Source organism: Schistocerca cancellata, chromosome 5 (genome assembly GCF_023864275.1).
Source record: "Schistocerca cancellata isolate TAMUIC-IGC-003103 chromosome 5, iqSchCanc2.1, whole genome shotgun sequence".
In the NCBI taxonomy this organism is placed as follows: domain Eukaryota; kingdom Metazoa; phylum Arthropoda; class Insecta; order Orthoptera; family Acrididae; genus Schistocerca; species Schistocerca cancellata.
Genome location: NC_064630.1, coordinates 110,482,616 through 110,510,524, shown reverse-complemented (window position 1 = coordinate 110,510,524; position 27,909 = coordinate 110,482,616). Strand labels below are relative to the sequence as shown.

General features: G+C 41.0%; 1 protein-coding gene across 1 annotated transcript in view; it reads left to right on the top strand.

Moving 5' to 3' along the window:
- Nucleotides 1-27,909, top strand: part of LOC126188386 (nephrin-like) — a 1,033,277-nt gene that overhangs the window by 370,442 nt on the left and 634,926 nt on the right. Inside the window, exon 3 of the mRNA XM_049929986.1 lies at nt 2,184-2,392. Within this exon, the coding sequence (XP_049785943.1) occupies nt 2,184-2,392 (209 nt within the window). The remainder of the gene's footprint in view (nt 1-2,183; nt 2,393-27,909) is intronic.

The window sequence follows — 27,909 nt, the reverse complement described above, 5'->3', positions numbered from 1 at the left end:
GTATAAGTAGGGGGAAGCAATATATTCGATACCTCATCCAGAAACGCACCCTCTCGAAACCTGGCGAGCAAGCTATACCGCGATGCGGAGCGCCTTTCTTGCAGACTCTGCCACTTGAGTTTGCTAAACATCTCCGTAACGCTATCACGGTTACCAAATAACCCTGTGATGAAACGCGCCGCTCTTCTTTGGATCTTCTCTATCTCCTCCGTCAACCCGATATGGTACGGATCCCACACTGTTGATCAATACTCAAGTATAGGTCGAACGAGTGTTTTGTAAGCCACCTCCTTTGTTGATGGACTACATTTTCTATGGACTCTCCCAATGAATCTCAACCTGGTACCCGCCTTACCAACAATTAATTTGATATGATCATTCCACTTCAAATCGTTCCGCACGCATACTCGCAGATATTTTACAGAAGTAACTGCTACCAGTGTTTGTTCCGCTATCATATAATCATACAATAAAGGATCCTTCTTTCTATGTATTCGCAATACATTACATTTGTCTATGTTAAGGGTCAGTTGCCACTCCCTGCACCAAGTGCCTATCCGCTGAAGATCTTCCTGCATTTCGCTACAATTTTCTAATGCTGCAAGTTCTCTGTATACTACAGCATCATCCGCGAAAAGCCGCATGGAACTTCCGACACTATCTACTAGGTCATTTACATATATTGTGAAAAGCAATGGTCCCATAACACTCCCCTGTGGCACGCCAGAGGTTACTTTAACGTCTGTAGACGTCTCTCCATTGACAACAACATGCTGTGTTCTGTTTGCTAAAAACTCTTCAATCCAGCCACACAGGTGGTCTGATATTCCGTAGGCTCTTACTTTGTTTATCGGGCGACAGTGCGGTACTGTATCGAACTACTTCCGGAAGTCAAGAAAAATAGCATCTACCTGGGAGCATGTATCCACGAAATAGTATCCTAGGAACTAGAAGCAGACGATGGTGCGTTATTTAGTTTTGTGTGCTTTCGTCCCAGGCGCGTCAGATCGCGCCATTAAGTTGCCAAAAGGTGGCCTAACGGTAAATGTTCGCACAGGTACCGGGCCGGTCACCACCCCGTGTCAGGGCCCGGGGTGGGACTTTTTGCCCCCAGCTCACCCAACTCTGCGGTACGACTGCTGCGGTATGACTGCCACACTACTTCCCTCTCAAGCTCGCAAGTAAACGGGTGACGCACCTTAGACGAAAGCAACAATGGCAACATGAGAATGATGATTTAGTTCTAAATGTTTTGAAATGCTCAACTACTACATAACACCTTTTCAAAATTAATAAGCAAACATCTATCTATATCCGAATCCCGCTCCAGCTACTGCCGGGTCTGGGTGCTGACGAGTCCTCTCCATTTGGCATTTCTTCCTCCACTTGCTGCCAGGTCACACCTCTCATTTCAACAGATATTCTCACTCCCATTTTCCACCGTGTTCTTGGGCGCCCTCTAGGTCTTTTCCCATCCGTCTTTAGTTCTTCTACAATTTTGAGAAGTCTCTGCCCATGCATCCTCTTAGCTGATGACCTCGATGTTGAGCGCCCGTAAACCCCCCCCCCCCCCTGCATCCTCTTAACATGCCCATACCATCCTAATCTCTTCCTTTCAATTTCTTCTCTCATACTTTTTTGTTTGAGGTCCTTTCTATCCTCTACATTCCTTACTCTGTCCATTCTTGTTTTTCCCATAACTGCTCTCAGAAATTTCATTTCCCCTGCTTGCAGTCTGCTCCAGTCGCTTTCTGTCATTGTCCATGTTTCTCCACCATAGGTGACAATAGGGATGTAATAATTCTTATACATAAGGAGTTTTGCTCTTTCTGAAACTTCATTGTTTTAAATCAGATGTTTTATTGTTTGGTAGAAATTGCCTCCCTTCTGTAACCTCCTAACATATTAATAGTATTAATAGTAAGACTGTATTAAAAACTTTCAGTGTTCGGCTCCACAAATTTAAAATATATGTAAAGTTTTACTCCAGTGCGTGGAAAATAAACATCCCAGGTTGGGATGCATAAACTAAAGACAGAGGAGGGGATGGTCTGATGCAGAGGGGGGGAAAATCCCTCCCATCCCCCCCTGCAAATCGCACACTGGTGCACAGTGACTTGACGCAGACTGGCGAAGCCCAGTGTGTGTGCTAAGGGGCCGCGGCCCGCGTTCTGTGCCGGCAGCGTGGACGCCCGGGAGCGCGACTTCTCGCAGGCTGAGCTGTGGTCGGACGAGCGGGAGCTGGGAAGGCGCGCCTACTTTGTCCGCTCCGGGCAGACGGCGGCGTTGGCGCTGGACCAGACGCTGCCGCGCGACCAGGCCACCTACCGCTGCCGCGTCGACTTCCGCATCGCGCAGACGCGCAACACGCGCGTCAACCTCACCATCATCGGTGAGTACTACAACCTCTCGTTCCTCACTTACTCCCTGTCCGCCAGTGAACAGGTAAGAAGAGATCGTTACCTCTATGTTCTTCGTACAGGGCACCACGACCACAACTGGAGACGACAGTTTTCCTTATTGTAATTCCAGTCTGGGATCAAAATGTCTTGTAACATGCGTGCAAGATGGCTCGTTAGGATGCTGCGATACTTGTGCGCGTTCAGTGTTGCGTCTGTGAAAAAAGGGCCTATAGAGCTTTTAAAGTTGATTCATTAAGTTGTTCTGAAAGCGGTACTGATATTCAAGATAATAAAAGCGGGTTAAAAGCTGTGAGGCTATCTGGGCAAGTTATCCTTGCATTACTAAGCAACTGTTTCACCAGGTATCCAGTCTAGTTTACCAAATTGCCAACCAGACTAACATTAATTATAATCTCTTAATAGTCATCTTACGACAACCGTTGATATACAGGGTGAGTCACCTACGCTACCGCTGGATATATTTCGTAAACCACATCAAATACTGACGAACCGACTCCACAGACCGAACGTGAGGAGAGGGGCTAGTGTAATTGGTTAATAGAGGCCATAAAAAAATTCATGGAAGTATGTTGTTTAACACAAACCTACGTTTTTCTAAATGGAACCACGTTAGTTTTGTTAGCACATCTGAACATATAAACATATGCGTAATCAGTGCCGTTTGTTGCATTCTAAAATGTTAATTACATCCGGAGATATTGTAACCTAAAGTTGACGCTAGAGTACCACTCCTCCGCTGTTCGATCGTGTGTATCGGAGAGCACCGAATTACGTAGGGATCCAAAGGGAAGTGTGATAGACCTTAGGTACAGAAGAGACTGGAACAGCACATTACGTCCAAATGCTAACACCTTTTTATTGGTCTTTTTCACTGACGCACATGTACGTTACCATGACGTGGAGGACGCATAAATTGGCCAGCCCGTTCTCCTGGTCTTGCACCTCTGGACTTCTTTCCGTGGGGTACGTTAAAGGAGAACGTGTACCGTGATGTACCTACAACCCCAGAGGATATGAAACAACGTATTGTGGCAGCCTGCGGCGACATTACATCACATGTACTGCGGCGTGTACGACATTCATTACGCCAGAGATTGCAATTGTGTGCAGCAAATGATGACCACCACTTTGAACATCTATTGGCCTGACATGTCGGGACACACTCTATTCCACTCCGTAACTGAAAACGGAAACCACGTGTGTACGTGTACCTTACCCCTCATGGTAATGTACACGTGCGTCAGTGAAAAAGACCAATAAACAGGTGTTAGCATGTGGACGTAATGGTGCTGTTCCAGTCTCTTCTGTACCGAAGGTCCATCACCGTTCCCTTTGGATCCCTACGTAATTCGGTGCTCTCCGATACACACGATCGAACAGCGGAGGACTGGTACTCAAGCGTCAAATTTAGGTTAAAATATCTCCGGATGTAATTAACATTTTACAATGCAACAAACGGCACTGATTACGTATTTGTTTATATGTTCAGATCTACTAACAAAAACGTAGGTTTGTGTTAAAAAACATACTTCCGTGCATTTTTTTATGGTTTGTATTAACCAATTACACTAGCCCCTCTCCTCACGTTCGGTCTGTGGAATCGATTCGTCAGTATTTGATGTGGTTTACGAAATATATTCAGCGGTAATGTTAGGTGACTCACCCTGTATATATAAAAAGAGAATTTAAATAAAAAGAAATAAATCAGTTTATATTACGACGTTTATTTTAACATTGATCATTGTTCCGTTAAAATTTCATCATATTAAACTTGGTTCATGACTAAACTAGTGCCTTATTTAGGATTGTGAAAGTGTGAGTTTGTAATGTTACGGAACACATCAAATAGGGAGCCAAGATTGGGAGACTGCATACAACACTGCATTCATAAAATGACACACGAAGAACGTTGCAACAGGAAATTAACTACAACCAACCGATTCGATTTTCACCCAAAGAAGTTACGGTCGTAGCACAATCCGTTCCATCATGAAATTACCACACACTGGTATACTAAATTCATGCTAATTGTCTGTGAAATCTTCTCGAAAAGAATAGCTGAGGGCTACTTTGATGATTACACGACATGCTTCAAGTGGTCAACGTAACGCAATTTACAATAGAAAAACCTCGAATTAGTTACTATCGTCATACTATTAACCTGATGGGTCAAACAATTATATAAGAACGTGGTACTGGTCTCACAAAGTACACTCCATGTGGGTTGAACATAAAGAAAAGTGTCAAGACGAGGCGTTATAATCTCACGCACATTCGCATTTCAGACTGATGATCTTACTAAGAGTTATAGATCATCAAAGTACTTGCTCACAAAGTAGCGACAAATCAACTACTGGAAGATATTCTGAACTTCACACTCGGATTACACCATGCATTGCAATTTAAGATAACATAAGATATTTTAGATCTAAACCTGAAACAAAGGTGAATTAATTTTCAGTTAGACTGAACTTAAGAAATCCATTTTCCTATGGATTTAGCAGAAACACGCTTAGCCGGAGATCTTACCACTTCAGACGCTCGCCGCAGACAGACTGGCGTGGGCTCCTACTGAGGTTGCCTCACAGATACAATCGGAAGTGACCAGAGAGGCAGCTACCTATACCAACATGAGAAGGGACGGAAAGCACCATACCAAGAATAGAAACATTTTTGCTTTTAGAAAGTGTAGCTACCCGTTCTGACGATGGTCCTACTGTTCTCTAGCAGACAGGCTTCTCTGCTACCATCAAGCATGCAACTAGAAATACATTTGCTCATTCATCCTTTCACACAGAAGGGAAAGAGGATGACAGTATCTTATCGTATACACTATATAAAAGAAAGCGCATGTAGGTTCCATATGAGACTGTGTGACATGAATTACATATAAACTGTGTTTTAAAGTGTAGCAGTGTGACAGATCGTTCTTGTTTATGTGTAAAAGTAACACGTTCCACTGCTCAGTCTCCTCCCAGATAGCGTCAGAAACACCACAGTAAATTTAGAAGTGGAATTTATACCGTAAATGACAACAGATTTAAGAAATTAACATGAAAGGAATCCCACAGAGACCTTTCAAGCTGATGGTTCACTATCCCGCACCACACGTTTACACTAAATATCGGGAATCCGATACATCGATATTTAAAGATTCATCGTTTCGTCTGTCGATATATCCAAGAAATTTATCGGTGTATAGATATACGTGTGGAAAAAATATCAACATACCTGCGTATAAAGATATCGGGTCCACAATAGGTATATTGCTGGTTTAGAGGTGTGTATTTAAGTACTGATTTCTTATTAGAGATTCTGTACATCAACAAGCTAGCAGCCTGGCTATCCCCCTTAGAGCAAGAACTGAAAGGAAAACGTTGCGCGTCCAAGCTTGGCGGTACCCACTTTCCTAATAATGATAACTGCATGTAAGTGGCTTAATAAAAGGTGTCCGATAGGTCTGTCGTTCGGTTTCACCACATATCAGGTTTTTTCTTTCTTTTTCCTTTTTTTTCCTCCACCACCATCGATCTAGCAGTTGTACGCAGTTGTAGTGTCAAAATTCTGTGGTGAGCCTGAACGTTGCAGTTTCTGTCGGTCGCACCGAGCCTCGGTTACATCAGCATTTCCCATCGTACGCCTCGCGGAGTAGCCTTGTCACGGTCCGCTCGGCTCCCCACGTGGGAGGTTCGAGTCCTCCCTCGGACGTGGCGTGTGTGTTGTCCTTAGCGTAACATAATTAAAGTCAGATGACATCAGCAGTTTGGTCCCATAAGACCTTACCAGAAATTTCCAAATTTACCCTCATTCGTCTCCTCCCACCGCAGAGACCTAGCTTGTCATTTATATTTTTGTTCACAATATTCAGTAACAGATTTTTAAGAATGCCGATGTGAATAAATAGCACACTAGTTGCGTAAAAATTGTTTTTTGACACAACTGTTGCGCCATTTCTTAACATCGGCTACAGTGGATATTCCATTCACACCGCCACCCCCCCACCACTTCCAATGCAATAGGACTTCTTCTTTTCCGCCACTTATACTTGCTTCACACGGTCTAAGAGAGCGATTGGACATGATGAAAGCTCAAAAAGTACTAAGACTCCTTCACGCAGTGAATGTAAAATTATGTTCTACTACAGTTTTTAAATAACTTCAATTATTTACCGGAAAAATATATTGTGAAGTAAAAGTATCGGCTCTCGGTATCGCCATAATCTTAACGATATATCGCCGTTTTAGCAACAACCCTAGCTTACACTCCATGGACGCTGACGTTCCAGCTGATGAGGCAACTTTGCATTTTCAACAGACGAATAGTGCATGTCTCGGCGGTTTAGCTGGCCATGATTTGTATGGCTTCATCACTAAACAAGGTAAGTGATCCATAAGGAGTATCCTGTATAGAAGTTATGACGAGTCTATGTGTTACAGTATAACAGTCATGTAACTGTTTGAAGAGATTGATAAATAATTGAAGTATGCTTGCAGGGAGAGATATCCAGACACCAAATAATTATTAAAATTCATGGTCACAAGTTCATCCGTCATTTATTTTGCACAATTCGCTACCACTTTCGGTCAGTGATAATTATCGTACTTATCTGTCAATGTGGACTTGCTTCTTGGCGAAAATTTTCGAGCACATTATTGTGACAGTTTTTACGTACTGCTGTGGGCTTAAAGAGCAAATTACTGTTCTTCACATTACGGTATACCATTCTAACCATTTATGCCAGCTAAGTATTATAATGGACATTTACCGAAAATAGTAGCGAAATATTCAAAGTAAATGACAGCTGAAGGTTTCATCATGAATTTTAGCAATGATAAATAATTTCGTAGATGGATGACGTCTATTGGGATATATTGCCGCATACACCGTGCAGGGACTAACTGCGTTCTTCCTACACTTCCATAGACCATGAGCACGTCGGCTGTTTCCGCATTGATAAATCTCATCGTCCACTCAGTACCTACTGCTTGGACCGCCACACACTAACTGACTAGCAAGTCGCAGTGTACTCAGGGAACACACAAGACCATTGTAAGCAAACATAAGAACGTCGTACCTAACAACTACGCACGTTGAAAGGCACAAATAAGTGTCGTTATGGAAACTTTGCAAAATACGACATCTCCTAAACGACTCTCACTCGAGTCCAGCAACAAACACCACTGACATTCTAATTTACCCAAAATTAGTCTATTAATATCAATAAACATTGTTCCATTTGAAACAGGATATGTTTTCACAAAAAGTACACTTTCAGTGTATTATTACAATCTGTTGATCAGCTAAATATAAAAGACCCTGAGTACCAATCGGTTCTGTGAAAACCACACATCAATAGCACTTCGCATTTCCGCAATATTTGCGGTGCAAATTTTGGGTGATTTAGCCTGTGCGTTTCCTTCACTATGTAAATCAGTCTGCTAACGCTGAGGTAAGTTTTTGATTCCCAGATGTACAAATTACATGATTTTGGAGCAAAGAATTTGTCGAGAAATGCTCTGAGCCCTTTTCCATTCGGAAACGAAGTCCCTCAAAGGTTGTTCGATAGAGAGCGGAAAAGATAGGGATCTGAGGGCGTAAGAAAAGTTGACATACGGCTGCTGTTACTCCTGTGTTGAACTCAAACAAAATGATATATCGGAAGCAATCCGACTTCACAACTTTGCACACCATTTTTCTACGTCCCCAGTTCCACGACTATCTCCAAACAACACAATTACAATATATAAGCTCAAACAGTAATTAAAAAAGATCCATCGATAAATACACACAAAACAACTGCAATACCAACATGCAAAACAAAAACGTTACGAACATGCTCCAACCTAATATTTAATAATTTTATTTAACTACCACTTTCGGAGTCCCTATACACGAAAATAATTAAGTCATCTCGTCGTTGGCAGTGGAACTGGTAGATAAAAAAGAATATTAAATATAATTACGGCTGCTCGTACCTATCTTCTTCAAGTCTTCGACCAGCGTATGTAACACGCCATCTTGGGGTACACATAGGTGAGAAATTGAATTTACGCCAGCGCGTTAAGGGTCAACGACAGACAAAGCAGAAAAAATACTACTTAAACTGGTGAAGCCAAACTTAAAGCAGTACAGACTTCCTCTACCAACCATACGGACGTACAACTGTGCGCTCTTCGAATCAGTACTCAGCTTCGCAGATAGCACGTGGCTAAGGAACTGTAACTGGTCAGCAACGAAGTACACTCCTGGAAATTGAAATAAGAACACCGTGAATTCATTGTCCCAGGAAGGGGAAACTTTATTGACACATTCCTGGGGTCAGATACATCACATGATCACACTGACAGAACCACAGGCACATAGACACAGGCAACAGAGCATGCACAATGTCGGCACTAGTACAGTGTATATCCACCTTTCGCAGCAATGCAGGCTGCTATTCTCCCATGGAGACGATCGTAGAGATGCTGGATGTAGTCCTGTGGAACGGCTTGCCATTCCATTTCCACCTGGCGCCTCAGTTGGACCAGCGTTCGTGCTGGACGTGCAGACCGCGTGAGACGACGCTTCATCCAGTCCCAAACATGCTCAATGGGGGACAGATCCGGAGATCTTGCTGGCCAGAGTAGTTGACTTACACCTTCTAGAGCACGTTGGGTGGCACGGGATACATGCGGACGTGCATTGTCCTGTTGGAACAGCAAGTTCCCTTGCCGGTCTAGGAATGGTAGAACGATGGGTTCGATGACGGTTTGGATGTACCGTGCACTATTCAGTGTCCCCTCGACGATCACCAGTGGTGTACGGCCAGTGTAGGAGATCGCTCCCCACACCATGATGCCGGGTGTTGGCCCTGTGTGCCTTGGTCGTATGCAGTCCTGATTGTGGCGCTCACCTGCACGGCGCCAAACACGCATACGACCATCATTGGCACCAAGGCAGAAGCGACTCTCATCGCTGAAGACGACACGTCTCCATTCGTCCCTCCATTCACGCCTGTCGCGACACCACTGGAGGCGGGCTGCACGATGTTGGGGCGTGAGCGGAAGACGGCCTAACGGTGTGCGGGACCGCAGCCCAGCTTCATGGAGACGGTTGCGAATGGTCCTGGCCGATACCACAGGAGCAACAGTGTCCCGAATTTGCTGGGAAGTGGCGGTGCGGTCCCCTACGGCACTGCGTAGGATCCTACGGTCTTGGCGTGCATCCGTGCGTCGCTGCGGTCCGGTCCCAGGTCGACGGGCACGTGCACCTTCCGCCGACCACTGGCGACAACATCGATGTACTGGGGAGACCTCACGCCCCACGTGTTGAGCAATTCGGCGGTATGTCCACCCGGCCTCCCGCATGCCCACTATACGCCCTCACTCAAAGTCCGTCAACTCCACATACGGTTCACGTCCATGCTGTCGCGGCATGCTACCAGTGTTAAAGACTGCGATGGAGCTCCGTATGCCACGGCAAACTAGCTGACACTGACGGCGGCGGTGCACAAATGCTGCGCAGCTAGCGCCATTCGACGGCCAACACCGCGGTTCCTGGTGTGTCCGCTGTGCCGTGCGTGTGATCATTGCTTGTACAGCCCTCTCGCAGTGTCCGGAGCAAGTATGGTGGGTCTGACACACCGGTGTCAATGTGTTCTTTTTTCCATTTCCAGGAGTGTATTAGAAAGACGAGAGCAGAGAAGTGTCCTACTTACACCATGAGTAGCCTTCGGCGCACCTCAGTGGATGTACTGTGTGTTGAAGGAGATACCACGATCAAATACAGAGCTGCAAGGTTAAATAATGGGGAGACTAGATAAGGTAAGCACAATAACTGGTGTACCGATACAGACGACACGTTCCCTTAAAAGTTAGCGTTTGGATACATAGCAAGGTGAGTGGGGTGTAAGTGATACGGGACACAGATTGTACGACTTCCTCCCTGACATAAACGAGCGGTTGAGAGTGAAATACACCGATCCCTGCAGCGGAATAGCACATTTCTTAACTGGACACGGACTTTATCCACGCACTTAAACCGCGTTCTGAGACATACATCCACAGGCACATATGGGGAAGACGTTTTCCCAGAACACGCTTTCTTCTTCTGCGAGCAATTCGCAGACGATAGACGTACTCTACATTTAGAATATACCCCGAAACAGAAATATACGAAACATGTGAGAAAAAGAAAGGGACTGAAGGAACTGTAAGCGATCTGGCAACGCTGCGTTTACTTGTGTAGACCGGTGCGTTCATCCCTTCCAGATCCTTAATCCAAGTTTCAGCTCCGTACAGTCTTCATGTAGTTTCTGAGTGCGCCATCAGTGAAGTTGGGTTTTTGTTGTGTGTTACGAAAATGAAACAGTGGAATATACTCGTAGTTCAGAGCTTTACGCTATGAAGCTTGGCGAATCAACGAAAGTGAACTCTGAAAAGTTGAAACAGGCCTACGGGGAACATTGCTTATCAAGAGCGCAAGTTTCTCGCTGGTAGAACTCATTTTGTTAAGCCCGAGTACACGATGAAGGTGAACCCCGTCAGGAACACCTTCAACTTCAAAAATCGACGACACGTCGCACGTGTGCCTGCTCTCGTGACATTGTCCCTACAGGAAAAATTCGTCAAACAAGTGTTTTTAAGGATGAATCGAGTGAGACTGGATATTGCAGATTAGCGTCATAAAAACGCTCCATGTCACACGGGCGCTTTCATCACGGAATTTTTGACCTCAAAAGACATTCCTGTTGTTCCACAAAATCCCTGTTCGTTTGATCTGAGACATTATGACATTTTTCTTTCCCCGAAATTGAAAACTGTTTTGAAAGAACGTCTTTTTATGTCTCTGGATAATATTCAAGAGAATATGCCCGACATGTTAAGGCTCTAGTAACTGAAGCCTTTCAACGCTACTGCCAAGACCGGAAACAATGACTCCGTCTGTCTATAGCTGCCAATGGGAATTACTTCGAAGGGACGATATTGTTGTTTGAAAAAAATAAAACTTAGATAAAAAATCTGTCTTATTACTTTTCTCACGCACGTCGTACACAGCAATAAGAGACCAAGAACAGTGGGCACAACTGAATTCATTAACAGACAGTATTTCAAAACAACACATTAAGATCACTTGTGAAAACGACATACCAAACATGCCTATATGCAGTGTAACAACAATCTCCAAAGGGTGCACAGCGACACACATAGCGAAAGCGGCAACAGTGACACTGAAGAGGATGAAGAAGGCACCCACAATTATGAAGCAGGCATAACGTACCAAAATGCAATGAAAAATTTAACCTATTACTCAAATCTTAAGAGTTACGATAGTAGAGTAAATATAGTGTAAGGTGCAGGCGATCTAACCAAGAAAGCGCCCACTGTTATACATGGATGAATACCTAGTGTTAATGCATAGGATCAGGAATAACGTATCTCTACTAATAACTATAAACTATTATGAATTATAAATAAACTATTATAAATTTCCTTTACTTCAGGTCACAAATTTTTGGTCGTCAGACTACCGGTTTCGGTCTGTAATGACCACCTTCAGATACGTGCATTTGTTTGCTTTAAATATGAAGAAGCAGATCTGTCTTAGAAAAACATGTCCTAATGTACTGGACCTATAGTGGCATTGTCAAATGTTAAACACAAAATCAGCACCATTTGACGATGCCACTATGGATCCAGTATATTAGGACTTCTGCTTTATAAAACAGATATGCCTCGTCATATATAATGCGCACAGATGCAAGAATATGAAGATGGTCATCATAGACCGAAACCGATAATCTGATGAGTAAAAATTAGTGACCATAAACATGAAGTACAGGAAATCTATATTATATTCTGGTCACTGGTCAGTTCGCAACCATGTCGCAGCTTGTGATGAACTGTTTTGTTGTGATTGGCGGTCGACAGCTTGGCGAAACCGCCAGTCACAGTCGGCGATGGCAGTAACATATCTCTACTCTATTCTATCATACTTCTGCATTCTTCTTAACAAATCGAAATTTTATTTGTATTTCACCCTGAAATTCTTTATTTTATAAAAAATGTACTTTTTCCTCGTCAAATATTGCAGATAAAAACAAAACAGAAAAGAATTAGAAATAAAAATACGTAAAACAAAAACTGTAATACGTAAGACTTGTCTTAAGGGGCTCCGGAAAGGCTCAAAATCATGAAAAGTTCAATTTTTACTTTTTTGCGTTTTCTGAATCTGCAGACTATTACCTTTTAATAGATATATAATTTATTCAATTCCGAAGACTACAACAATTTTTAAATTTTTTTTGAAATGTGTTCTACATGGGCGTGACCCACTGTGGCGCTGTTAAACTGCTGTTAAATGGTGTTATTATTAACGACCGTGTTCATCAGGTACATTTTAGTGATGTGAGATAAAGTATGTGTTGTGGCTAACCTGTGATGGTTCAATATATATCGCTGGTGTGATTGTCGATTGTTTCATGTTTATTTACTCTGTCGTTATCTCGAAAATATTCGTAATTAATTCTGTTTCTTGAGTCTCTGTTTTGTTGAAGTATAATAATGAGTAAAAGTAAAGTTATTAGAAATCCTCTGAAGGCTTTTAAGAAAAGGAGAAATGTTGGAAAGCCAAAGGTATGTGTTATTACTGTAAACAATAAAGACGATAACCAAGTGAGTGAACCTAACCTCTCAAGTACACCTGCCCATAGCAGTCAAAGTGGGAAAGAAAATACCTCACAGAAGAAGCTTGGTTCAATGAGTGAAAACTATGAATGTTTTATGGGCGAATCGGATGTTAATGAAATATTTGCTATGTCGGTTCTCAAAGGAATTTTTTCAAACTGTGTAAGATGTATTCATTATATTGAAGTTCGTCTGGAACTCTCCATAATAAAGCACGTAGGACTTGCTAGTGAAATACAACTGAAATGTGATAAGTGTTCATACATGACCACCTTTTGGAACAGTGTTGCAGTAACTGCAACTGAAGAAAATGGCAGCAAAATCTACGAACACAACATTACATTTGTTTATTCCTTGCGTTCAGTTGGTAAGGGTGCTACTGCAGGTGCAGTTTTCTGTGGCATCATGAATCTTCCAAATTCCCCAACCAAGTTTACGACCTATAATAAATTGATAGGGTCTAAATTAGAAGATGTCTGTATAGAATCTATGAAGAACGCTGTAGAAGAGGCAGTAATGGAAAATAATGGTAACAGAGGTTTGACTGCAGCGTTCGATGGTACCTGGCATAAACGGGGACACACATCTCTTCATGGTGTAGTATCTGCCACCAGTATGTATACAGGGAAAGTTTTAGATGTAGCAGTAATATTAAAGTATTGTAGATGTCCACAAAAATATAAAGGTACACATGAAAATAATTGCAAAGCTAACTATAGTGGCAGTAGTGGAGGAATGGAAGTGGCTGGTGTTGCCAGTATATTCCATCGTTCTGAGGCGTGTGATAAAGTGCGATATGTTAATTACCTTGGTGACGGTGATTATAAAAGTTTCAAACATGTTCAAGGACTGAAGCCCTATGGTGATGATGTTGTAATGCCGAAATTTGAGTGTATTGGACACGTACAGAAGCGAATGGGAACAAGACTTCGGCGACTGAAAACTTCGTACAAAAAACAAAAACTCAGTGATGGTAAAGGGTTGGATGGGAAGGGAAGGTTAACTGACAGTGTAATTGACAAAATACAGAACTATTATGGAATGGCTATTAGGCAAAATACACAAAGTGTCGACGAAATGAAGAAGGCTGTTTAGGCTCTTTTTTTTCATACTTCTTCAACCGATGAAAATCCCCAACATAGCTTGTGTCCCAAAGAAGAAGACAGCTGGTGTAAATAAAACTAAGGATTGCTAACTGGTGAAGTGTACACTCGTAAGCATAGTCTGCCTCATGCAATAATGGAGGTGATAAAACCTATTTTCAGAGACTTAGCAGCACCTGAACTGTTGAAAAAGTATATTCACGGAAAAACTCAAAACCCCAATGAAAGTGTAAATAGTGTTATATGGTCGAGAATCCCCAAGACTGTATTTGTTGGAATAGAAACTCTTCACTTTGGTGTGTATGATGCTGACTTTCAATGATGGCAACATTGTAAGGTGCAAGGTATTTAGAAATATGGGAATGAAGATAGGTTCTAACATGGTACGAGCGATGCTTCCTTTAGACAAGGAACGCCTTCGGGCTGCAGACAGGGCTGTAAAGAGTCTAGAAATACAAGCAAGAGTAAACAGGAGGAGGAACAAGAGGAAGCTGGAGGAGGAGTTTGCAGAGGATGAAGACAATCCATCCTATGGATCTGGAATGCACTAAAAAGTTAATCCAATCTTTGTCGCTCGATTCCCAAAACTTTTATTTTCTCGTACTAATTACATGTTTTCTAAGGATCTTCCAAACATATTTGTTTCAAACTTTCAGTAAATGTTACACAGTACCTTCTGCATAATATAACACAGCCTTTTTCCAAATAACTGTATATTTTTGAATATATAAATAAAAAATTGTAAAAAAATGTTGTGAATTTTCATTACAATTGAAAAAAAAATCATCTTTAATAACTGAACTAAAATTTTTTTAAATCCCTGTGTTAAGTTGTAGCCCATATTCCAATAAATAATCTGTAAAAAGTTCAACTTCCTACCTCAAATACTTTGTGAGGAAAGATGTAACTTATAAGCGTTATTTTAACATTGCAAGTATAGGGCGTTCCGGAACCCCTTAAAATATCAGGTTAAAATGTGTCTAAATTTTCAATAAATAAATAAATGTCTAGAAATAAACTAGTAAGAAAAGAATAGTGACATTATGTACTTCGTAGAGGACATCACGGCTACATATTTCTTAAAAACCGGCGGCAGTTTTCTTCTTATGCTTATTTGGACCTCTTATTCATTACGCAAATATCATCGGCTCCATAATCCACGTTCTCAGCAGTTGCTCTATCAGGATTAGATTTAAAGAAGGATACCTGGACCATCCTCAGGCAAATTAGGGTATCCCATGCCAAATGCAACGCAATCTTTTGTAAGTGGGGCGTATGCGACTGCCCAGTTAGTCACTGTGGAGTGGTGACCAAACTACGGAAGACATTCAGGAAACGTAAGTGCGACGAAAGTGGCAATGTATTCACACGTGATGGTTTACAAATTTTACTGTTCGGTGCACTTAAATGCGGAAACGTGAAAACTATAACGTCAACCGAAGAATGATCCTGAGAACAGACTAACTATTTTGGAGATCTAGTTATGTATGTGCCCAAGTCTTCCCAAATAAGAAGTAATAAAAACTTTAATACGAAATAGAATAAAAACAAAATCTTATGATGATATAGAGGTCGAAATAGGAATTTTGGAACATTTTGAATCTTCAGGGTATGGACGATATAATTAATCTCAGGCTATTTGAATAGGTAGATGTGGATATTTATGGAGCATTCAGCCCGACTGACGGCTTTGAAAGGGAAGCCAGCCTCGCATAAGCATACAGCGCGGCAGTGTGTGGCAGGCGCACTACGGTACGAGAGGCAACAGGGCGATAATGTTCGCCGGCACAAAACAAGATATTGCGGGACAGCATGAGAAAGATTTAGCATATAAAGTAATAGATTAATAAATAGTAAAAATGACAACTGGGCAGGGTATTGGTGGCGTATCGCAATCGTCACAAAGCCAGCATTACGTTACCTTGTCAGATTCTTAAACTGCTGCCCAAGAGTTTCGAATGAAAGAAAGATCGCTTAAACCAATTGCTTAATAATTTTGACAGTGAGTTTGAGTTGCTAGAGCCTATTCAACATGCAGTATTACTGAAATTCGTTAGGGCTAGAATCACATGTTCAGCTAGAAGTGAACTCCTTGCAAGATACCTGTCAGACTCCTGGCCTACTGTTCGATTTATTCTGGTTGAAAATTATGAATGCTGACGCACCATTGACTTTTATGGTTGTAAAACGTTTACTGGTAGACAAGAACCAACGGAATCCATAGTCCATTGGGGATCCCAGGTTGTCGAAATATGCTGCAGTGTCATTTCAGTGAAGCCATGAATACAGTCATGGACATCTCTGATATTTCTGACAGGAACGCTCTGACTGGCAAATTGAGTAGAGCAGTCTTCATACAGGGGTTGTATGATGACCGAATTGAAATAATAAATAGATCAAGAGGAGAGACTGTAACGCTACCTGAAGCCATCGATTTAGCTGCTGCAGAAGAAAGTGCCTTAACTTTCGGTAAAGAAATGCCTATGGGGTGTAGTGAAAGTACTTGTCAGCAGTAAAGAAAACCACGCTAAAAAGGTTGCTACTATGGTAAAGGAGGACAAATAGCGGAAACTGCCAAACAGAAAACTACATAAGGACGCTCTGGCCAGCGCCAAAACAAAAACCGCGTGAAGAATTGCTGGATGAGGGAAACGTCTCAAGAGCAAAGGTGATGAAGCCGGTATGGTGCCTGCCGTGCAATCTACCTCGGCATGCTGTACCTTGCGAAAATGCGAAATCAATAAAGTGATTTATGTGCAATCGACGACGACATTATGCCAAAGAGTTTCCCAATCGGCCGTGGTAAGAGAAAACGCTTCAGTATCAGGGAAGCTAAAGGTAGGTGTAATGATACAGTCACATTACACCTCATCAGGTATCGTATTAACAGTAGACTGTGCAGATGAGAACGGATATGCCTAATTAATCTGTAAACATGCAGAAGGAAGTGCCATGAAATTTTTGAGATATTTTTTGGTACTCAGGTGAGTACAATAAAGGAAAATATTTGTTGGGAAAAAACTGTTACCCGAGAGAAAGTATTAGGATCTGCAGGATAGCCTATACGATAACTGAAATAGAGGGCAAAATAAACCTGGAACTACAAGTGGGCTATATTTTAAACGTGGTAAATGAGTTTCAGTTACTGGTGGTAGAGGTAGATCTGCCATTTAGTGACCTTTTAGGTCACAAGTTTATGATTCAAAACAACGTTGTCGTAGATCACGCAACGAAAGTGTGCGGATACGTACTAGGCTGAGAAGGACAAAAGGAAGTCCGATCCAGCAGAGAGCCCAGCCAAAATGTTTTACTTCAGAAGTGTCTGCAGTTTCTGCGAAAGAAATCGCAGAAAAGAAGAGGGTTACGGTGGGATCCTTAAACCCGAAAATTGTAAGGTCAAACACGATGAAAACCTGTTCGAAAGCTGATGATAGATCTAATGAGGCTCGATATCATCGTGTGCTACAAGGCAGTTCACCGTTATGTCGACCACACGGAAAAACAAAAGAGAGAGAAAGAGTGAGTGAGAGAGAGTGAGAGAGAGTGAGAGAGAGAGAGGGAGAAAGAGAGAGAAGTCGCAGGGCCAAAAGACAGGTAGACAATCGAACGACATTGAGACCTTTTCGATGGCTGCAAGTGCCTTGAGAAGAGCGTGAACAACGTGAGCACAAGTTCGTGTTCGTGTGCTCTTTTCTCAGCTAGACAGAGTAGGAAACCGTTCCATAGTTGATGGGGTCAGAGCGGAGACAGATGGGAAGAAAATAAAACAGAAAAAGAAGAATACATAAAAATTGGCCCAAGGGAAGAAAGAATTTTGCAGTTCAATGCAGATGTAATGGAAGTGTCGGAAGCTGTCGTCTCAAGGCAAAAAATGCAGCCAGGTTTACATGCAGCTGAAGCAATAGTTAAAGTAATCAGCTGCAACTGTTTAATAAGTGTGCTAAATACTACCGAAAGTCAATTGAAGGCCATATTAGTATATGGCAAGCACAAAACGAACTGTTGCAAAAGGGAATTGCTAAAATGTTAACAGATGACATCATAGTCCCCAGTAGTGTCGCATGGAACTTCTCCCTAATGTTAATACAGAAGAAAAGTGACATGAGTAAGAAGCAAAAGTGGAGAATAGTAGCAGATTACACGAAATTAAATCAAATTTCTCTTAACAGACGAAATATTAGACATATTACGCAAAGAAAAGTTTTCTTTAACCCTTGACTTAGCAAATGGATACTATCAGGTACTCTCACATGAAGACAAACTGCTATCAATGGGATTAAAAACAGCCTCCCAAACGTTTCGAAAATTAATGAACTGCATATTAACAGCGTTACAGGAGAAAAGACTTTCATATATTTAGATAACGCAATAGTACTTGTATCCTCTCTTGAAAAACACAACAGCCGGTTCGATGAAGTGTTCTGAGATTTTATTCCCATGATCGGAAATTAGGAGTAGATTAATGAATTGATGGCGCAACGATTGAAGCCTTATGCAAAGAAAGTAAAAACAGTAACGAACACCCTCAACCAAAGACTACCACCTAATTAAACGCTTTCTTAGCTTAACGGGATATTAATGGAATTTATTACTAACTTCTGCGAAAATGATTAATCACTATGTGAATTGTTAAAGAAGTATATACTTTACAGTTGCAAAACTGAGCAGGAAAACACATTTCAACGATTTAAAAAAAATCTTAAAAATTCCAGTATTACAATACCGAGATTTTGAAACAGATATACAGAACATAAAATCCTGTCTGAGGCCTTTGATCATTTTTATGTTAATAATTGGCAACCAGTGCTGTGAAATCGCATTATAGTCATAAGATGTTCAATTCACTCTTTTGTTAGAACATGTTACGCGTGTCGGGATTACACCGATCTTCAGACATCACAAGCTTCAACTTCTTCCTAACCTACCAGGCGCACAGGCGTACTTTCTTTGACTTCTAATAAAAGAGTCAATTCTCATGACTTTATTGCGATTGTACAGCACTGGTTGCCAATTATTAAGATTTTGAAACAGAGTGCGTAGTCACAACAGGCGCTAGTCAGAGCTCAGTTGGGATTGTACTCAGTCAAGATAAGATAGACAAGGACTTACCAGTGGAGAATGCATCTACGACTCTGATTAAATGTGAACAGCAACACACCACAACTGAACGAGAGATGTTAGCTATATGTTAGGCAATAAATTATTTCAGACTCTATCTGTTTGGTAGAATGTTTCTGTGTACACTAATAAGCCACTAATGAGTATCAGTTGCATGCCTGACCCGTTATCACGATTAATGAAGTTAATGTAACACCGGAGGTACATGATCGCTAGATCTCGTACAAGAACGGGAAAACAAGTGACTCATGCTCTATCAAAGATACAGGACAGCTACGAGTGGCGACCATCACCCATTAATGACAACACAGGTAATGCCTTTTCTGGTAAACAAGACAGGGAGGAGAAATGAAACAAGCCTGTTCGCCAGAGAGGAAGCAGGGACGCAACAAGGCACAGCTGAGTGGAACCCAGGAACTCACCTGGACGTCGAGGATAAGTTAGCCATGTTAAAACTGTACCATAATTCACCAATAACAAGACGCCAGGAAATAGGCACCACTTGCGAGAGGATCAAAAGATATTAATGTGGGGAGATACGAAAGCCAACACTTCAAATTATATTTGTAATTGCGAAACTTGTTAGAGAAATAAGCTGACGAGAAGCCGTATAAAGATGCTCTTAGGAATAACCACCACGCCACAACACGTTTTTGAGTGAAGTGATATAGATATCGTCGGCTCAGTGAAGTAGACGCAGCAGAGTAATAAATATATTATAACTTTCTAAGATGCACAAACAGAACTTGTTTTTCGTTGAACCTATTGAGATGCAAGATGCAGACTTAGTAGAAAGTGTAATTGTAAAAAAAAAAAAAATATAGTAAATATTTGTAATGTATTGAACAATGCAATGTGATATGAGGAGTAACTTTGTCAGTGACACAATGAAAGGGTACGCAGATTATTACAAAATGATAAAATTTTGTACACAATATACCACCCTCAGACGGATGGCCAACTTGAAAGAACTCATAGCGACGTAACTGAAATACTGAGACATTACGTAAATCCTAGACAAGTTTATTGGGAAACCTGGATCCCATACGCAGTATTTGTGTTCAATAAATCCCGCACAGTTCAACAGGATGTACCCCACCCCCACCCCCCCTCCCTCCCAATGGCCTAGATTTTTTCTATGGGAGATAGTGCGATGTTCACGGTATTTTCCTAAAAGATGTTACACAAGTGTTACACAGTTACGATGTCTAAAGAATGTAATGTTCACATCATAGTGCCAGAGAACACAGTTTGCAATGTTAAACAAAGAACAAAGAACAATATGTGAGAATATTTTAAACCGGGGGGCCAGGTGTTATTGCATGACGAAAGTGAACATCGGACACATTCGAAAATAGTAGATAGTCAATGCTGAGGAGCCCATAAATTAGTAGAAATCAAGGGTCTAATGCAGTACATGTAAAATGGCGAAAATGAGTGATTCAAATGATTCAAATGGCTCTGAGCACTATGGGACTTAACATCTATGGTCATCAGTCCCCTAGAACTTAGAACTACTTAAACCTAACCAACCTAAGGACATCACACAACACCCAGTCATCACGAGGCAGAGAAAATCCCTGACCCCGCCGGGAATCGAACCCGCGAACCCGGGCGTGGGAAGCGAGAACGCTACCGCACGACCACGAGCTGCGTACAAAATGAGTGACATTACATATAAATAGACTAAAGAATTCCAAGGGTTAGAGAAATGAAGTACTTTATGACAGAAGGAATCACCATAGTATTTCTCCCTATAAAAACAATGGAGGCTATAGAACATTGCCCCCGAATTACAAGTCAGCCATTCTGAATCTTTACCATGTTTACGTTATGATGATACGAATTAAAATAGCATGTACGCTGTGACATGGAGAGTAGTAAGTTACATTAGTCAGCAGAAACTAAGAAATAAGTTTAAATACGCAGAAGTACTAACAAGAAAGGCAGTAAGCTATTATCGAAAACGATGGCCATAAAATGCCATAGTGTTCACCAGCCGCCAAATGGAAAACTGAAAAAACAGAAAAAGCACAACGTTTAATAAGATAACTGACAAGGCATAAAAGGGGGGGAGGTGAAAAAAGGGATCTTCAAGTTCGTAGGCTTAAGTTACAGAAGTACTGTTTTGATGAAGACTATGGTTCATATTTTAAACAAAATATCGATGTTTTGGAATAACACAGCGAGAGCTATTGCTGTTAAGCAAGAAACAAGTCATTATAGTAAACACAGCAATAACTAGTTTTAATCATACAATAAATTCGATCTACAGAAATGAAATTACATTTGGGTTAATGAAAAGGCTCAGTCAACCCTAATCGGGGACTGCATGGAGCTGTTATCATAATTACGATAAATGAACAGTTGATGTAGTTATCAATATTTAACGAATTCGAGCGGAAATATGTTTTACTGATTATTGCTATAGAAAATGCGTATAAGGAGTCCTGGAACCCCACATATTAATCCCAGACAAGTTGTAAAGTATTTGGAAGTAATCAGAGAAGATATAAAAAATAAACGGTTTCCAATAGCACTGACAGAGGAAAAGGGTCTTCAGTTGTTAAAGATAATTGACCTCGATGTTATTATTAGAGACAGAAAATTGGGCTATGCGTTCAGTAGTCCCACAGTGAATGGTAATTCGTTTAATGAATATAAAATTAGACCATTGCTATTTGAGGTAGATGCAAGAACAACATTTTTGCGCATATACCGCCAGAAGAAACGTTACTCATTGACGACACTAACAGACAAACGTAAAAATGTAAATCCTAACCCTAGAATATATAAATAAGTAATTGATATATCACCCACATATGACCATGAAATGTGTGGAGCTGGAGACTTGCTTCTAGTTAGAGACGTATCGAAAGACTGTATTGAAAAGATAATCTTATTAAACGAAAGCATATGATGCGAATGCGTAATAATGAATGTATATTTGTGGCTCCAAAAGACGAAGGTCTCCCTATTATTTGTAATGATAATACACCGTTTGATATCATGATTAAACGGACGGGTAAATAAAATTTGTAGTAAAATGTTGTCGATAGAGTACACAAATTTTAAAACAGCCTGGAAATACAGGGCGGGGCAGGGATTAATCCCCCATTTTAAGTTAGTACTGCGAAGAGAGAGGAAGCAGTGGAAAAGTGAGGATGGACTCCAAGATCACATGGGTAGTGGACGCTAACGTTAGTTCCACTGTTGCGAACATGTCGTGGTCGAACGAACGTAGTATTTCTTCTTGTCGAAACTCATCTTTCCGAAAACAGGTCTATAGCTGCAATACAGCATACTGTGTGTACCCGATACCAAATCCTCCCTCTAAACAGTGCTCCCAACCGTAAATCGATTTTTTATGGGTAGTTAACTTCGTTGATGTGGCAGTGTCATGAAAAATAGAGTTGGAGAACAGAGGAGCGTTAGAAGTTCTGAAAATAATGAGAGAGTGAGGACGTCAGTGTTACAGTCCCTTAACGTTGTGCTCGCTAGAGGGACGTCACTTGCAGGATTTGATGTTGAAACGTACCCTTTGAACAATTATACACGACTGTGCTTAAACTGACACAATATTTTTAGCGCAACGCAATCTGACTATCAAAAATCCCTACAAAAGAATGGCCCTGACTAACATTAAACTATATCTTTCACAAATCTCTTACCTCACAAAAATCTTCATTACTCGAACTACTGCAATACAGCGAGCGCCACTACTGCCAGCTAAATAAAAGATTCAAACTACGGAAGGCACTAACTACTGATAGGCATAGTTAGCAATTAAAAGATGTTAATAGAGAACAAACAATGTATTTACCTTAACAGTCATAATATATATAGCAGTTCATGACATCCAGTGTTACAAATTTCAAAACTCCGCCATCTCTGTCCCCACATCCACCACTGCTGGCGGCTCACCTCCAACTGCGCAACACTACGCGCTGTTCACGTCCAGCTGCCCAACACTACAATGGCAGACAACAATGTAATCTAGCCACAGACTGCACACAGCACAGCCAGTGATTTTCATACAGAGAGCGCTACGAGGCGGCGGCGTTACCAATATAAGAACCTAAACAGCCTACTTACATAGCCCCCATGCTCCCCACAAAAAATTTTACAAATTGTTTTGGGCACTGGGCAATACATATGTGTTAAAATTTTTCATAATCGTAATTACAATAACAAAGAAATCAAATGCACACACTTATTGATACAATGTAGGTCAAAAGCTAAAATTTTCTCACAGTCCATAAAGATAGTCCTGATCATTCATCATAATAGTAATTACAGTTTTTTTTCCACAAAGTCTCATTAGTAAAAGAAATTGCACACAGAAGTAGTGGATTTCCATGCAGTCTTGAAGAAGTTGTGTTGTCCTTCCAACGGAAAGACAGTGCTGACTCTTGACATGCAGACAGGTAATGGGCCAGAGCAAACCCACCGCAGAATCAGTCGAAAGTAGATCCACTGTAGTCCTGGTACAGATTGTGGTATTGGTGGCCCACCAGAGGTGCAGACTCACTGCAGTCCTTGTAGAAATAATGGTATTGGTGGGTCATCAAAGGTGTAGACCCACGGTAGTCCCTGTAGAAATAATGGTATTGGTGGGTCATTAAAGGTGTAGACCCACTGTAGTTCTTGTAGAGATGGCCAGCAGCCATCTGCTGCGACTGTGCAGGTGCACAATCACCATCGAAGAGTCTTGCAGAGAAGATAGCAAGTCCATAAACCACCACTTGTGCACGCACAAAGTTTTTGGAATTGTCCTTAGAAGTCTTGCAGACAATATAGCAAGTCCATAAACCACCACTTGTACACTCACGAAGTTTTTGGAATTGTCCTTAGAACCAGCAATGCTGTTATCCAGTCCCTTGCTGAATTAGTAACACACGTGCAAACACTAACAGTCCCAACTTCTCACATATTGTGCATTACTATGACCAACAGAAATGTGTGCAGTGAAATACAGAGAGCGCTACGTGGCGGCGGCGTTACCAATATAAGAACCTAAACAGCCTACTTACGTTTAAAACTTAACAAACGTAACCTCGTAACTGTATTTTTTAAAATATAAATAAATATTTTCCAGCATATTTATTTTTTCTTGTACTAGCTCATACAGGTAGTTTATAGTTGGGGATAGTTCCATGTCCCACCTGTATAACAAGAACAAATTTAAACAATCATACTATTGCACCTATTTTGAATTAGGACATTTATTGTTGTCTTGTAGATAAAAAAAAAAAAACTAGACTCCGGAACAGGCCATGAAGGTACCAACCAGCCGTCGTCTCATCCTCAGCCCATAGGCGTCACTGGACGCCGATATGGAGGGTCCTGTGTTCAGCACACCGCTCTCACAGCCGTATGTCAGTTTCCCAGACCGGAGCCGCTACTTCTCGATCTAGTAGCTCCAATGTTTGCCTCACAAGGGTTGAGTGCATCCCGCTTGCCAACAGCTTTCGGCAGACTGGATGGTCACTCATCCAAGTGCTAGCCCAGCCCGACAGCGCTGCAGTTGGCCTAATATTAGTATAGTACAAATACAATATACCCAAATGGAGATATAGTCACTGAAAACGTACTCTAGATGGTTTTCTGTTGGTATGCTATACACATCAAAAACATTTTGGCATTACCCCGGTTCCCAGAATTCCTGAAGATAGACGTTGACTGTGGATATTGTATCACAGACACAGTCCCTTTGACTGTTCAGAGATGTCACTAAACCCACCCAAAAATGTGAACAACCATGTATGAGCAGCGCCTATTAGACCGAGGGGGTCATACAGCCAATCAGCTCCTGTCATTCAACCAGGAAGGAGGTAAACGGCTCGTGTTGTCTGTAGTTCAACCATGCGTAGACGGTTCGATCGCGTCCGCATTTTAACTTTGTGGTAGGAAGTGTGTAACACTACCGCCCTGTCGGACGTGCGTTAGCTCAATAAAGCCTGTACTGTAATAAGTTCACGGGCTTCACCTTGTAAACAAGGATTTAGTACATAAGTTGACCGCGTGTACCTAATGGAAGCAATTCGGACTTATTCAGTCAGTAACTACAGTGATGCGTCAAGTAAATGTAAAGTACAATTACGCGTTCTCATGGACAAGAAGTACACACAGCAGATACTACCAATAATTAATAGTACGGTCGCCAGCCTAATTGGGCATTGAGTGAGTTTTTCCCTGTACAAGTAATAGCATATTCAAGCATAGTGAAACGTAGTAATGTTGCGTTTTATAGCAAAATTTAGAACCAGAAAGAATCTACTGAACTAAGGTTTTCTTCTTTTGTACTAATTTGAATGAGCTAAACTTACACAACACCACACAGCAATGATTACTACGAGCTGCACTTTGTATATTGATCAGAATGAAATCGGGCATAGATTACCCTAGAATCAGCAATTTTGAAAACACACATCCAATGTCACTATTAAAATTGGAAAAAACACTAATCTACTTAGGTTTAATATAGAAATTAATTTTACTGTTCAATTCTGATCAGTACACTTCAAAATGTGCAAGAATAATCAAGAGAATGGGGGAGCCCTGAAACTGTTACGGTCGTTATGCTGAAACTAGTAAGTCCTGAAGGTACATTAACACTCAAAATTATCAACCTATGGATAACTATTCTTTTGTCACGCTTCTGGAGTAATTGACTAACATTCTTTCAGTCTCAAATGAATTCAATAACATTGCTAGCTCAATTCAAAATTTATCTTTCAATTTAATCACACTGATATTCTTTATTAACATTTACATTGGCACTCCTATCCTTGAACGTCTTTATAACATAAATTGGTCTGCAGATAATTTAGTACTAACTGTAACTTTCAATTCAGGATACTCGGGTTGCACAATATAAGGTAAGGACCCTGTCTAGGTCAATGATAAGGATAAGTGATGTCTAAGGCAATTCTGGTAAAAGTCACGTTATTATTGAACAGTTAGAACGGTTTCGACACTGGTCCACACAGATACACTTCTAAAGATGAAGTAAATGTTTGACCTGTGCACGTCGGTGCGGCGGATGGCGGGCAGCGAGATAGCGGGCAGCACAGCACACATACAGGCACGGCTAAGGCTCTCACAGTATCGGCACTTTCATTCTTCTTGGCGTCGTAATCTTTCCAGTTTTGTGCCTGAGAATATAGCCATGCCAAGTAGTCGTCGGAATCGGCCCATCCGAGGCTCAATGGAATCCACTTTTCCTAGATAGCCTCCTCGGTACAGTACATATGTTCCTCTGACCGATACTCAACTCCGCCTTTAAGACTGAGCCCGTTGTGCCGAACCGCGCCAGTGTGCGTTTTCCCGCGCTCGCCTGCATCCACCTTTTCCCGCGCCCCTACAGGTAGGGTATTCACCACAGGTTTTCTACTACACATATTCTAATGCATTACCTACGTATGGACCAAGTGTTTAAATTACAATTTACACATTTTACAATAGTTTTAACATTAAATACATTTTCCTTTGGTAATCAAATTGCTTAAAATCTAACATAAGTAATGACATTCATTTCAAAAGTTGTGTACAGTTTCTTTAACATGACACGAAAAGAAAAAATCTAAAAAAATATTTACATTATTTCACATAAATTCAGAAAGAAACATTTATCTAAATACATAAAGAAAAAAAATTATTATAGGTACATTATTGTTACACATGCCCCTGTTTCCAGAAAATTTTCTTAAGTCCAAATTTTATGGGAACACTAAATTTAACAATGATACACTGGTTCTGAATCTTTACGTAAAAGTTCAAGAAGATTTACACTACATATTTCCTTCCACTCACTGTATATAGGTTCACACTATTTTAATATATTAAGACCAATATCTTGTTATTTACTTAAGTGTCTTTTGCACAGTCCAACTTCCCATTTAAACATTACTAAAATAGCAATTTAATCAATTTTTCCTAAATTTCTTAAAGAAATAATTTAAAATTCTGGAATACACACATTTAACTACAAAAACAAATGCATATTTCGTATACACTATAGGATAATTTGTCGCTGCTTGCTTTGAATAGCAGTCCAGTTCTTAATTTACTAAACAAAACACACACACAAAATTTTCAGAAAATTAACTACACATATTTACTGCCTATTATGTGGATTTGGGCAGTCCATTTCACTTCATATTGTCACATCCTTTGGATTACATCTACTATTTTCCATCGACTATTTATCTGCCCTCATTGGTATTTGGCAGTCCTTCCTATTCTGGTTCATACACTGCCCATTTTCATTTTTGACAGTTCCACCTGTTATCTGTCTGAAATCATTTACCCTTTCCTTTCAGTCCTTTTCTCCATACATTTTTATAGTTACAATACAATTGGTAATCTGAAACTCACATAACTACATTAGTAAACTTTCAATGGTATACAGACATTTACAAAGAATAGTTACATTTGAAACAATTTGTGTTCAGCATAAGATACAGCACAATTACTCGTTTCTGCGAACATACAGTTTCAGATCCACTATATTTCTTACACCTAAAGGTCTTTTGGATTTTGGGTAGATTAGGTAGTAAGCATTTTCGTGTGGAATGTTCTGTATTATATATGGTC